The sequence below is a fragment of the Mesocricetus auratus genome, unplaced genomic scaffold (genome assembly GCF_017639785.1).
Source record: "Mesocricetus auratus isolate SY011 unplaced genomic scaffold, BCM_Maur_2.0 Super-Scaffold_6730, whole genome shotgun sequence".
Classification (NCBI taxonomy): Eukaryota; Metazoa; Chordata; class Mammalia; order Rodentia; family Cricetidae; genus Mesocricetus; species Mesocricetus auratus.
The window spans coordinates 41,693,690-41,707,721 of record NW_024429184.1 but is presented as its reverse complement, the minus strand read 5'-3'; the positions used below and the strand labels follow the sequence as shown (position 1 = coordinate 41,707,721).

General features: G+C 47.4%; 1 protein-coding gene and 1 long non-coding RNA gene across 2 annotated transcripts; one reads left to right on the top strand and one right to left on the bottom strand.

Annotated features, from left to right (window-relative positions):
- Nucleotides 1-1,700: 1,700 nt before the first annotated feature.
- Gem (GTP binding protein overexpressed in skeletal muscle) lies at nucleotides 1,701-11,925 on the bottom strand. Its single transcript, XM_005066194.4, has 5 exons — nucleotides 11,766-11,925; nucleotides 10,151-10,487; nucleotides 5,042-5,118; nucleotides 4,109-4,313; nucleotides 1,701-3,009 (listed from the first exon to the last, which is right to left on the bottom strand). Exons 2-5 carry the CDS (start codon nucleotides 10,476-10,478, stop codon nucleotides 2,732-2,734), a joined length of 888 nt encoding a protein of 295 aa, XP_005066251.1. The 5' UTR covers nucleotides 10,479-10,487; nucleotides 11,766-11,925; the 3' UTR covers nucleotides 1,701-2,731.
- LOC121138281 lies at nucleotides 10,766-13,621 on the top strand. The gene is made up of 2 exons (XR_005875382.1): nucleotides 10,766-11,586; nucleotides 12,145-13,621. It is a non-coding gene; the product is annotated as an uncharacterized LOC121138281 (long non-coding RNA).
- The last annotated feature ends 411 nt before the right edge of the window (nucleotides 13,622-14,032 follow it).

Below are 14,032 nucleotides of genomic sequence, written 5' to 3'. Positions count from 1 at the left end.
CACAGATGGGAAAATGAGGCTGGGAGAGAATAGAGAATGTCACTCTCATGGTACCTAGTGTGCCAAACCCCGGGTCTATCTGACTCTAGAGCCAAAGCTCTCAACCAAAAGCTCTCTGGAACTGTAGTATAGTGTGTGATCTCCAGCCTGGGACAAGCTGTGAGCCTGCAGACAGCACTGATCACAGCTCTGAGCTAGGAGGAGGTCTTTCATTTGTCAGCCACTGAGAGAAGGAGAGGGTTTTCAAAAAGAGTTGATGAAAGTGGAGTTGGTGGTGGTGATTTTTGCTGTTGTTGTTTTGTTTTGTTTTTTGAAACAAGGTTTCTCTGTGTGGCTCTGGCTGTCCTGAAACTCACTTTGTTGACAAGGCTGGCCTCGAACTCAGAAACCCACCTGCCTCTGCCTCCTGAGTACTGGGATTAAAGGTGTGTGCCACCTCTGCCTGGAAAAAGTTGAGTTTTGAAACAGAAAAACTAATATGAAAATGCATATATGTAGTGTGTGTGTGTGTGTGTGTGTTCGCACGCACGCGTGCCCCACCAAAGACTTGTGAAATTCAAGAAGAAACACCCATGAAAGTCCCAATCCACGCAAGCTGCTATTTGGAAAAGCAGAGGCATCAAGGGGAAAGGCGAGGCCCGGCAGTCTAGGACGTGAAGGTTTTCTTTTGAACTGGGAGAAGCAGACCCATAAGCTGGTTCAAAGTTTCACAGAAAGAGACACAGCAATGAGTGACGAAAACTAACATTTCTGAAGCGCCTCACTGTACCACAGAAACAGATGTCGCTCTCACAGCCACCTCACAAGGAAGGTATCATTAGCAAGTCCATTTCACAGATGGGAAAACTAGAAATGTTTACTTGTCAATCCAGAGACACACTCTGGCTCAAGGAAAGGTAGGACCAAAGTTCAGCCCGGGCCTGTGCAACCTGACTCTTTCCTATCAGCTCCCTGTGCAATTTCTTGAGCAATTCAGAGATATAAAGTGGACGGACATGGAATCTTTGCCCTCGACTTGGAAAAGAAGTGCCAAACAAAATATGACAGCCACCTTTGAAAACTACAGAGGCTTGAGGAGTTAAGGAGATCCCATGGGTGTGTCACTGTTAGGGTGTCTACAACCTCAGAAGATATTGGGGTGAGAGGGAAGGAGGGTCTAGGACGAGCCAGAATAGAAACACAAGCAGGTTCTAGTCCAACAAGGGTCACACGTTGCCCTTGCAGAGGTGTGCTGGGATATAGCCAAGCCGTATTAGTGGCAGAGAGGGTGAATGGCTTAAGCTTTGCCTGGCTAGATCTTAGGTTGGAAATCACCAATCCCCACAGCCCTCAGCTAACACAGAGAGAGATTTAAATCCTGCTTTAGGAAAGACTAAGACCATGAGCCCTCAAGGGACAAAGCTAGGTCCATCTGTTCTATCAGGAATTTACCAGATCCAAAGTAAACCATCAAGCAGCTCTGATTATAGCTCAGCTTCATATGACCCCAAATACTTCCCAACTCAATCAGCCAAAAATACCTCTCATTTACTGTGAGCCATGATTCCAAAGGATAGATGTAAGGAATTAAAAAAAAAACAGCTGAGTACTGAGCCACCACGAATGGCAGGAGAAGTGGTCTGTCTCTTCGGGATACAGCTTGTTCTAGAAGTCATAGAAAACAATCTTACATATCTTATTTGGGGAGGAAATCAGAATGCTTTCCTTTTCAAAGATTTTATTGATTTTATTATAAGACATATAGGTAAAAACTTGCATATTTTGAAAAAGATAAAAAAGGTAATAAAACACATTTTCTCAGTAAGAAATATGTTCATAAATATGCTTTATCAAATGTTAAAATGGTTATTTGCAAAATAATAATAAATAAAACACAGCTGTGGCATACAAGGATCAACCCAAAAAGGATCAGGCCTTTTTTATGCTTTGGGGGGGGGAAAAAGTTTGACTATATTTAAAGTGCAATTGTTTTATACTCCAGGTTATCAATAGTTGGGATTTTTAAAAATTATTTTATGATAGCTCCATGATTTCAAAAACAAAACATAAAAATATTTGACTAAGTCGAATTTGGCAAAAGTAGCTTCCTCAAAATAAGCAGTTGTAAGACACAAAGGTAAACAATCTTTTGAACTACAAGTGCTACGTACATCAGCTCCTAAGTCTACAAATCTCTGTGGGCTTTAAAGAAAAACTGTTAGTGAGCTTAGTTTCCAGCAAAGTCCAACACTTCTCAGAGTCACAACTATGAGGAGGTCAATTCTACACCTGTCATTCCAGAGCAATGAGGATGCAGAAAGCCCTCCTCCTACCAATAAACGCTCACGTTTTCCTAGATTTCTTTATGACTCAAGGGCTTCAAATTCATATAGAACAAAACTGGGAAAACTTCAATGATGAGACACACTCCTGCTCTAGGCATTCTTCATAAGCTTCAATATTCTGCTGCCCAAAGAAGAGAAAAAAAAACTCATGTGAACCCAAAATATGCCCTTAAATGAGTCTCGGGTGTCCATGTAGCAAGTCAAGCTGTTCCCATGAATAAATACTGACTCTTGGCAAAGATGCCTCGCCCGTGCACTTGGCTGCCCATGAGGCTAACCTATTGGCTCCCATGTGCAATAGGGGAAGCCGCCTCTAACAACGCTCATGTATTCAATCTAATATAGATCACTGGTCCCAAGGGCCTTCAACGATGTCCATCAGGGGACATCTGGGTGACACTGGGTGCCTAGAGAACAGAGAGGTCATGGCAGGATTTTGACTTGAGCTTGAAGGCCATGTTCTTGTTGTTCTTGGCCACAATCTTGCCCCAGAAGCGCCTGGCTTTCCTGGGGATGCTCTCCCGCCTCTTCTGGTAGGCCAGCCTCCTCTCGTTCTTCTCCTTGCTGTCCCGGCGCAGGCGGACCTGCCGCACGATGCCCTCAAACAGTTCCTTCACATTGTGCTGCACGGCCGCAGAGGTCTCAATGAATTTGCAGTCAAACACTACAGCGCAAGCTCTCCCTTCTGGAAAGGAGGAAGGAGGAAGAAAGTCAGAGGGATCACAGAGTACGATCCTGCACCGTGTGGTCAAGCTGGAGGCCACTTCTCCAAAACTGCACTGGAGGTAGCACAGGGCAGTAAACTACATTATAAGAGGAGGGAGGCACCAGGCCACACATCCTCCCCAGGGTAAGAGAGGAAATAAACCATAAGAGGATTCCAGGAAGCCGGTTAGATCCAGCTGTAATATGTTTTATATATATATATATTTATATATATATATATAAAACAGCTGGATCTAATATATACATTATATATATATATATATTACAGTTCCATCAAACTAGTCAAACTTTTATGAAACTTTCGAGTTCAGATATTGTGTTTAGTAACCATGTGTCCAAGTTTGAGTTTGAAAAGATCTAAACTCTGAATACTGTTGTGTCCTAGTAAGGCAGTCCAACTAGCTGGAGAAATCATTTTGACTGAGCAGGGACTGAAAGTACCGTATTTCATTTTTATGGTTCTTACTAAATCTACATTAAACCAATACAATCTCGAGGGCCTTAAAAAAGATACAGAGGCACGCTCATCAAATAGGAATTATCCTTGTACTAAGGACGGAGAAGCATGTGTGGTCCCAACAGTGTGATGCCCTCGCAGAAGTTTAGGAGGCAGGGGCTGGGGTTAGAGACTATTAGATAGAGTACCAACAACCCGAGTATAACTGCTTCTTAGTCTCCTAACCAAGAGCCCCCATCCTTGTATTAGAATGCCGCTTTTCCTCCCCTAAACGTAGAATCTGCTTGGAGAATAGAAGGCTAAGGAGCAAAGGTCAAGACTGCCAGTTAATTCCTGAGGATGCTCTCTTCCCTAAAGTAACTCCAGGAGAACACCCAAAGGGCAGTGGGAAGTCTGGAACCCATCGGGTAGACCAGAGGATGAGGGAAGCAAGAGAGGACTAACACAAAAGATGGGAACCATGGAAGTCTTAGACATATGCCCCCACGGAGCATCCCACTGAGGCCCTGGTTGCAGCTTGCAGGAGGAGGGGGAGGAGAAACTGCCTGTAGTCCAGTGTGTGCAGTGCAAGGGCGGTGCCCAGGGTCGCACACTCTCTCACCTGACACAGACACTTCTCGGCACCGCACTAAGTCACTTTTGTTGCCGACCAAGATGATGGGAATGTCTTCTGTCTGCCGGGCCCTGCGGAGCTGGATCCTTAGCTCAGATGCCTTCTCAAAGCTTGCGCGGTCTGTGATGGAGTAGACGATGAGGTAGGCGTCCCCAACCTGCATGCAGTGGTCCTGGAGCCATTCATTCTCCCCCTAATGAAATAGGAAGACCTCCCGTGAGCTCAGGCGAGCCTGAAAACTGGGGTGTCACTTTGAAAAGAAACTGTATGTCTATCCCAAGTAAGAGAAAGGAAGGAAACTGCTTCCAACACCTCAATATGCATTGTCTTCCAAGATGTCCAGGAACAAAAAGAAAGGCAGTCTGCATTGTTTTTATGCCCCAAAACATACTTTCAAATTACTACTACAGCTTGAGCTGATATGATCCATAGCTACTGTGACAAACAGTATTTCCAATTACAATCTAGCGTGCCCAGAATGGCCTTTCTGACTTCCTAAGGGCAGCACTGAGACCCCTTTGAGAGAATAGGAGGGTTCTCGATAAGCAGATGATCCTGCATATGGGCTGGCCCAAAACCTGTTGAAAGCAGCGTTGAAAAGGCTACCTTCACACAAGGTGGCTTTGTGTCATTGAAAATAAGTGGCCATGTTTGTTTGAACTTTCCCTTAAAAAATATGCTTCTTGTGGTTTTTAATAGAACTCAGGGCAAGCCTCTGTAATTTGTTTGTTCTTTAGGGCTTGTCTGTGGACAACCTGTTCCTCAGCAGTCTCCTTCTTCGGAAGTAACTGTTTTTAATCAAGAAAATGAACCCACCGCATCTGGAACATCCACTATATAGGACAAGGTCACTCTGGCTCCAAGCAGCCTGTTGAAAGGCAAGCCTAAAAGAAATCACTGGCAGCCACAGGTCCTGCGTACCTTATTTTCCCACATGTCCAGGAGGATAATCGTAGCACTCTCTCCATCAACGACCAGGGTGCGCTCATATGTATCTTCTAGAAAAGAAAAAACATTGCTATCAGAGTCTGGTGATTAAGAAATACTTGGACATAAGAGGCTCCCGTCAAAGTCTCACTAGAAAACACGCTCCGTGGGGGCTGATGAGGCAGCTCTCAGTCAGTGACTGAGCAAGCACAAGAACCCAGTTCAGTCCTCAGAACCCCCGTGCAAAGCCTAGCATGGTGGCCAGCACTTGTAACCCATGCTTTAGGGAAGCAGAAACAGGCATCTCCCTAGGGTCCACTGGCGAGCCAGCCTAGCCAACTCAGCCAGCTCCCAGGCCAGAGGCTCTGTCTCACAAAACAAGACGGCTGTCTCTGGAAGAACAACCCCTGAGTCTGACTTCTGCCATCCACGGGCACGTGTATCCACACATATGTGCTCTCACATGAACATGTTCCTCCAGGCAGACAGACAGATAAGACGGAGACTGTACTTAGTGCTTATGCAACAAATATGTAAATGTATAAACATTTTCAAAAATAAATTACTATTCGGATGGCTAGGAAGATGGCTCAGTGACCTCTGGCCCCTCTGTGTACCTTCATGGACTCATGAACACACACACACACACACACACACACACACACACAAAACTATTGCTCCCCTACAGCATGTAGCACACAGTCCTCCAGTCCTACTAAGTGATCTTCTACAGTGTTTGCATATGGATGGCTAAGTCACTTGAATTAAAAGGAAGTCATTTTCATCACTTTTGGGTCTTCTATGGAGGAAAATCGTTTATAGGGATAAATAAACTCCCTAAGAACTCTTGATCCCAATCCAATGGATGAAGCTATGAGAAAGCATTAATGATAAGCTCCATTATAGGATGTTTTAACTATAAGGGCTATTTCCATAAGCCTCATGGGAAAGCCATTGTGTGTTTCAGTGGGTGGTCCCCGAATATCCTTTCAATGGAAACTTCAGGGACTCTGAGCTTAGCAGTGTTTCCCCTCTTTGCAGAAACACAAGAAAAAATATTTTAAGACTGTCCCTAACTGCGCCATCATTTTCTTTACCCCTCTGCCCCATTTGTTTTCGTGTAGTATGTTGGGATGGGTTCTCACTAATAGCCCTGGACAGCCTAGAACTCACAGGCTGGCCTGGAAGCTGCCCCATGGGTGCTGGGACTACAGGAATGTGCCATCACACCTGGTTTCTTCATTTTTAAAAACAAATACATAACCGGTTCCCTAATACTGACCAGCTTGTGCTTTCATCTTAAGGACAACCACAGCTTCACTTGGTAATGGAAACTTTCCGTCTGAACTTGAGCCTAGCCTGGTTGTAGGTGAAGGGTGAAGGCAGTCAAGAGCCAGAGGAGCTCCATGTGGAAAAACCCTGTCAGGGGTTGGGGACGTGAACTGTCCTTGGATTTTTGTACAATGATCCCGTGCCTACTCTGGCTTTCCTGTTTTTAATTCCAACTTTTGGAAGCTGTAACTTTCATATCAATTTATCTCTTTTTAGTCCTTGTACCTAACTCTCGTTCTTTAGAAATCTGCAAGGCTTGTCCCTGTTAAGTGGTGCTTTCTGCTTTAAAATTGCAGCAGAGTTCTGGATTTCTTTTCCTGCTTTATGCATCTCTGCATCCTAGCATCACGCCTAGCGTGCAACCCAGGCCAGCTACTAACTACACTGTGCTGGCCACCCCAGCACCGTGTCTCCCTAGGACCGAGACTTGCACCAGCCTTGCTTTCTGTAAACCCCACCCCCAGCCCAAAATGTATGTGGCCCGTTGTGTGTGTTCAATAGCAACCTGTGCACTGGGTGAGTGGGCAGCAAACGCCATGGTGTTGTGGCTGTGGGCACACATAACCTGAACTCAAATCTCGCAGCTACCCTTTCTTACCCATGCGGCTCGAGCCTACGTTCCCTAAGGCTCGGTTTTCTAGCCATGGGAAGGAACTGAAGCTACAAACAGACCACAGAAACACAAAGGAAGGAATGGAGACGTAGGGTCAGTTGTCACTGATGTTCATTCTGTGTGTACTACAGCCTACACTGCGCTACGTGCTCACCGCCCTCTCCTTTAGTCCGCACGCCACCCTAGGAAGTGTCTCCCCAATTATGCTGGTGAGGGGGAGGAAGCTTCCTGAGGTAAAGAAGCTAGCCCAAGAGCACTAAAGTCTGTGTCACCTGGGGGTGAAGGAACCTAAACCCACTCCTTAGGTGCCAAATCATGGCTCTCTGCCAGACTGCCTGTGTACCTGTGAGCACCTTCTCGCCCAGCCTGGGGCTCCTAAATGCGAGTTGTCTTTAAGGCCAGCTCAGAGATCTCTTCCACCAAGCCTTTTCTGATCTCCACAGCCAGGACTCCTTTCTCTGAAACCCACTTTCTCGTTGTAACCTAAGATAATGCCACATCCTGCTTGCTTTCTGGACGGCATACATCCGACCTCCATTGCACGTTGTGAGACGGCGCGCAGGAAGCTCCAGGGCTCTACATGTGCCTCCTGTTCTGCCATGCTCACCGGGTGCTGCGGTACATGTTAAGAAACTGTTTACAACTGAGTGAGTCAGTGGATGGATGGATGGGCGGATGTATAGATGGAATTAATATGCACAGAGAACCATAAAACTATTGCAATAGACTAGGATAACATCCATCTTTATTAGGAGAAATGATGGGGAGACTATCATGTGCATCCCCCTGATTAAAGCTGGGAAGAAAAGAAGAAAAGAATGTACGGGTGTGCCTTGGAAAACCTTCCCTGAGGAAAAACAAGCTAACAAGTCAATGTGAGTGAGGGAACACTTCTAAACCAAACCAATTGAGCGACTCAAATAGAAGTAAGATGGGGTGAATCCACCACTTAGAAGCAGTTATCAGATGCTCAGTTGAGGAGGCAAGAAAAGCCTCCCCCCAACTCCCACCCCACACGCTCCAAAGAAGTTTTCTATCTTTCCCAATTCCGGTTACAAATCAGGCCTACCTGTCTATGCCTATTGGATATTACCCTCTGCATAGATATCACCCTTTGAACAGGCAACACTTTTAGAAGCCTATTATCCACTAACTTTCCGACCCTCCCCTCTTTAAGCGACTGAAACAACAAGGCTTAGACAATCCCTCCCTTTTATCAGCTCAAAGAACAGCTTTCTCGGTTCTTGCTAATACCGCCATGCTCTAAATCGCAGCCACTGGCACTGAGCTCTGCAACACTTTGGCCATCACTGGTACCCAAAAACTGCACAGGGCCATCCCACATGCTGTGTACTTAACAGCACCTGATAGTTAAATTCTAGGCCTGCAGAGGGCAGAGAAGGAGTATGGGTTTTGGTTAAACCATAGTGGGTTTGAATCCAAGCCCTAGGAGTCACTTAATTCTGTAAGCCCCCATCCCAACACCTGGAAAGTGGGGATAGCAACACCATATTGGTTCTATCCTTGTACCCATTGCCAAAAGCACATGTGAAATGTCTAGCTCAGTGCCAACACATAGCATGGGCCCCATACGTGGTAGAATGGCCTAAAAGGCTCCAGCATACATTATAAAAAACCCCGCTTCCATACCCAGCTTCCCCAAATGGGTGATTCTCCATCTGCCACTCTTCTCTCCAAGACCCCATTCCTGCCCAGGCATATGAATTCTGAAATAAACATCAGCAAATGGAAGGTGCTCCACAGAGGCCCCTCCCACTGCAATTGTCCATTCTGAATATCCCCTCTTTCCCGGCCTCCTAGCACCCTGGACTAAGAGCAAAGCAACTGCACACCGACCCTGTTTCTCCCTCGACTCTTGCTGAGCTATGCCCCTGAGATTCCGGAAGTAAGGAGAGAAATGGATGCTACATCAGTGAGTATTCATGGCCTGTCCCTAAGCTGCCTCCTGAAGCAGAGAACTTCCTAGCACCAAGACAACCGAGGAGAGGAGAATGAAACTTAGGATGAAGTGGGCCATCGCGGTGAGGAGTAGGTTGTACATTTAACTGAAAGTGGGAACAGACTATGTGAGGTGTGCAGACACTGAACATGCCTTCCTCCATTTCTACAGCCGCAGACAGGGGCATGCTGCTGTTCTGGGTAAGTGTGCTGATGTTGGAGTTCCAAGTGAAGGATGCTGCATGAAAATAACTGATGATTAGAGCTGCAATTTCCACCCCAGGATATAAACCTATTACCTGCAGCTGTATGATATATCTTTTTAGAAACCAGGTCTAGAATAAGGTATGGATTGAATAAGTAAATAGTCAAAATAGGCCATATAGAGAAAATCATCTGGAAAACCTGTCAGACTCTACACAGGGCGTCTGTCACCATTTTTAAATTTTATTTATTGTTATTTTATGTGCATATTTGTCTGTGTGAAGGTGTCAGCTCTTGGAGTTACAGACAGTTGTGAGCTGCTATGTGGGTGCTGGGAATTGAACTCAGGACCTCTGGAAGAGCAGCTAGTGTTCTTACCCACTGAGCCATCTCTCCAGCCCCTGACATCATTTTTATATTTCAATTTTTTAAATTATCATGTTACTTCATGTATAGCATTTGACCTAGTTACACTTGCAAAATGTTTCTAATATTAGTGGACACAAGCTAATTGATGCACTCTAACAGGTTTTTTTCCTTTCCCTGAAATCAGTCTGGCTTTATGCATAATCACAGAAAAGGTCTGTACCAGTTAACTCTTCAAAAATAGTCCAGGTCAGGGTCCCTCAATGGCTCAGGTCATAGATTTTGGTGCTGTGAATGTGTATTCATTTCTTTTCTTTTTTGTCCCGGGGACCTATGCCAGGACTAGGCTTGGCCTCTGCCACCATCTCAGTATCAAGGATGTCATTTTCCCCTAATTCTGAAGATGTATTTTGTTTTGATTTATTCTTTTTTCAGGCAGATTTACATAGCCCAGGTTAGACTCAAAGCACTGTAGCAGGAGATGACCTTGAGTTCCCAGTGTTTCCACGTCTGCCTTCCCAGTGCTGCGATTACAAGTGTGTTCCCTTCCACCTGCAGAAACAAATGACCCAGGCACGTTTGCTTTTCCAGCTTACAAGACAGAAGCCCACCAGGGCTGGGTCACCTACCTCCCAGGACCTCACAGTCGCTGTCCATGCTGTCATGTACACCTGCGAAGATGTTGGCCAGGGTGGACTTGCCCACCCCTTGCTCCCCTATAAGCACCACACGGTAATAGGTGTTTCCTGACTCAGAGGAGATGACGGAGTCTGTGGAGTCGGAGGACCAGCTCTGTCGGCAGTGGTCTTCAGGAGTGGTAGAGCGGCAGCTGCGGAGGTTCCAGGGCTGGGGATCCTTCTGGACCATCAGATGCCTGCCATCCGCAGGAATGCTCCAGCGCTGCTGTGGCTGCATGCCCACAGTGCCCTGGCGCATGGTGACATTATTCAGAGTCATCGTGGGGTCCTAGGAACAAAGCAGCCAAGATGCCAATATTAGCAAGGATGAGCTAGGGAAGTGCAAACACCGTTGTCAGTGGCGTTCCATTTGATGGGTAGGAATTAAGCAATTTTAACACAAGGGACACCCGTGAAACAGTCCTCAAGGCCCTAGCAAGCAAATCTTCCAGACATACACACACACACACACATACACACACACACACACACACACACACACACACACACTAGCTAGCTTCTTAAGCAGGCTGTCATTTGCAGTCCCAGTAACATCACCAACTGCCCGTAAACTTCCTCCATCCTTAAAGGAACTTTGAAAGCCCCACTGGGAGCTGGCACAGGGGCAGTTGGAAGGAACCCACTGCCTCCAGAAATGGCTTTACCATCAGCAACAAGTCAGTGCTGCTGGGGACCAGCTGGCCAGGTTAGCTGCTCTTGTCTAAACATGGCTCTTAATCACAGCAGTGTCTTGCAGCCTCTTGGGCCTCAGTGGGAAACACGTGGCAATGACATCACTCCCCTGGCTGGACCAGACAGGCACTTTGGGGGAACTTCCATGTTTAGTAAAGTTGCCCTGATGGTCTCCAACTGAAGAGAACATTATCTGGGGAGTGGGGCAATTTGTGTTTGAGGTTTATGCCCTACCTCTGCCCTCTTGCCCTTGGCTACTGTTTAGCATACTAGCCCTGCACCTAGTCCTGACACCGGCAGGACCTGCTCACATTTGCACGCATCAGCTTGTACAGAAAGGGCTTCATTCTTAAGGAACCTCGTCCACGCCAAGATTTGTTTGGTTAGCTCAGAGTTCCACTTTCTTGAAGCAAATCAGAAGGTCAAAGATTCATCGAAAAGACGCTCAACAACTTCCTACCACTTTCTCCTAGCAACACTTCCTCGCTTGACAGGTCAGTCTGTTCTGTCAAGACTTCCTGAGAGAACACAGAAGCGGTTAACTCTGCAAGTGCCCCGCGTGAGCGCTAGGATCGCAGTGAGCTGATACAGCCTACTCCACACCCCAACTCCTAAGCCACTAGCCAGAACCAGCCGGTTTCTTTATAAGTCATAAAAACAGTCCCTGGGTTGATGGCCGCCTGGCCACCTAATCGGTAAGGTGACACTCCTCCGGGACTGAATCAAGGAACCCCCATGAGAAGCATATTCTTTGCACCTGAACTTTCTCCCATGGCAGAACCCCCAGCACAGACCTCACAGTCCAGGGGCTCCCTCCCCAACTTAAAAAGTTCAGTGGTCCGGAACTCCCCTCCCCTCCGTGATGCCCCCTTACTTGGCTGCACCCGGCCGCAGGGTGGGCGTCTGCCGTCGGTCGGCACAATGCCTGCTGCAATGCCTGCCACCTGCGATGTGGTGCCAGCTCCGCAGCCCGAGGCCGTGTGGTATCTGCCGGCAGTGCTGCCTCCTAAAGCCACCGCTGCCGGCCGCCGTTTATAGCACGCCCGGCGGCCCCGCGACGGGGCTTTTCCGTGACGTCAGCGCTCCCGCCGGGAGGGGGCGGCTCTGCAGCAAACTCTGAGTTGCAGCCACTTGGCTAAATCAGTTAGTTACTTGCAGTCATGTGATTCCCCTCGCCCCTTGAGGGGAGAGAGGAAAAACATGACAGTTCAGTCCTTGGCCTCCTTGATTTTGTTTTATTTTCTTTTTACCAGGTGGACACTGGAAAAAATACACTTAGTGCTGCTTAATCGCCCTTCCCAGCAGGGCACTTGTGAGCTGTCTGAATAAAGGATGGAGAAAGAGACAAGCCTGAGTTGCGAGTCCAGCCTTGCCAAGAGAGCAGATCAGCCTGAGTGAGCAAGACTTCGGCCTCCAGGCTACACCCACCCTGGGTGGGCAGGCCAGTTTTACAGCATGCTCTGAGAGGCAATGGGCTATCCTGCTTCCTGCCACCTTCTCTCTGGGTTGGTAAGACGGGAGCACCATATTGCTTTGTTTCCCTCTTCTGGTCCAGACCCAAAGAGGAGGGGCCGGAGGAAAGAGCCAGGGACACCTTGGAAAGGGCAGTTTGGCTCCAAACAGCTTGAGATCAACATTCCTGCTCTCCTGTTCTGGCCACAATGCTGAAGCCTCTCAATCAGAAATGTAATCACATCCCAATTGGCGCATCTCAGAACTGAGCTGCTTGGCTTGGCTGGAACTGTTCCCTGGAGCCTGGGCTTCGCAGTCATGGAGAGATGCTCAAACCCAATCCCCTGAGAGTCCTGGGGGCGAAGGACACCAGATCACAATTGCTATTAACACTTGCTAGGATTTCCAAAAGCCCGTGGTACTGGCGGGCCCGGGACCTTGCTCCTTACCGCAGTGGTAGACTGAGGAACTAGAGATTCTGCAGGGGATCCTGGCCAAGGTCAGGGTTGGTGGCAGGGGCAGCGTTCAGGATCTAGTCAGAGTGACTTTTTAGCTGTACCACTAAGTGACCTCTTCCCCAGGACATGGGTATTTCCCTAGGACAGGGGCATTTCCCAAATGCTGTGTTTAGAGTCCATGGTAGCCTGTCCAACATATCCATCTGCTTCTCTAGCCAACTTCTGCTCTGGGTTGACTGGGAAGCAGCCAGCAACACCAGTCTCTTGCAGCAGCTGGACTGCTCTGTGGGTACAATGAATTCCCAGTTTTCCTTGCTCATCTATCTGATTTGGGAATTATGCAAGTGACTGGCTTCTGAGACCTATCAGGGACCAAGCTGGTAAAAGCAGAATCCACCAAGTAATAAAAATGTCAGGTGCCTTAGTCTCAGGGGCGGAGCCCCAATCTTATTTATGCACAAGGAAGTTGAGAGCCAGGGGCATGAAGATCACTTGGAGAGGAGAAAGCCAAGCTGGAAGTGCATTCTGGGTACTGCAATGCCCTGGATACTGCTCTTCATCCACCAAGTTATTCCTCAGGACTGACCAGGTGGGAATGGACTCGGGTGTAGAAAGAAAAAGAGGGACTGGGAGAGAAGGAAGAAATGAAAGGGAGATGGGGGAAGAGAGAGGGAGAGGGAGGGAGAGAGAGAGAGAACACTCTGAATCCCCAAAGGCATATCCAAGTAGATATATTGAGAATTATCCTGTTTCCTCTGTCTCTTACTCTGTCAGCTATACAGAAACACTGTGAAGTAAAACTGCTGTGTGGAGTGTGTAAGCATATCACATAGTCTCTTAATCCTACTTCTGCACGTTGGTAAGAACCTCATGTTGGGAGCTGCAGTGATGGCTCAGTGGTTCAATTCCCAGCATCCACATCAGGTGACTTACAGCAGCCTGTAACTCCAGCCCCAAGGGATCTGATGCTCTCCCCTGTTCTCTGCAGGCGCCTGCCCACACACACACACACACACACACACACACACACACACACACACACACACACTTTTACACACAGACATAATTAAAAATAAGAAATAAAAAGGAAAAGTAAGAACCTTGCATCAGGGAGATGGCTGAGCAAGCATGAAGACCTACATTCAGATCATTAACATCCACATAAAAGCCAGGCATGGGGACATATGTTTGTAACCTCTGTGCTGGAGGGCGGGACAGAGACAGGCAGATA

Bases quoted from the DNA above. Each gene is read 5' to 3' on its own strand.
- Gem (XM_005066194.4), bottom strand. From the start codon at position 10,478: ATGACTCTGAATAATGTCACCATGCGCCAGGGCACTGTGGGCATGCAG. The intron at 5,119-10,150 runs GTAGGTGACCCA...TTTCTTTTCTAG, and splicing joins CGACTGTGAGGTCCTGGGAG to AAGATACATATGAGCGCACC. The intron at 4,314-5,041 runs GTACGCAGGACC...CTATTTCATTAG, and splicing joins TGGACATGTGGGAAAATAAG to GGGGAGAATGAATGGCTCCA.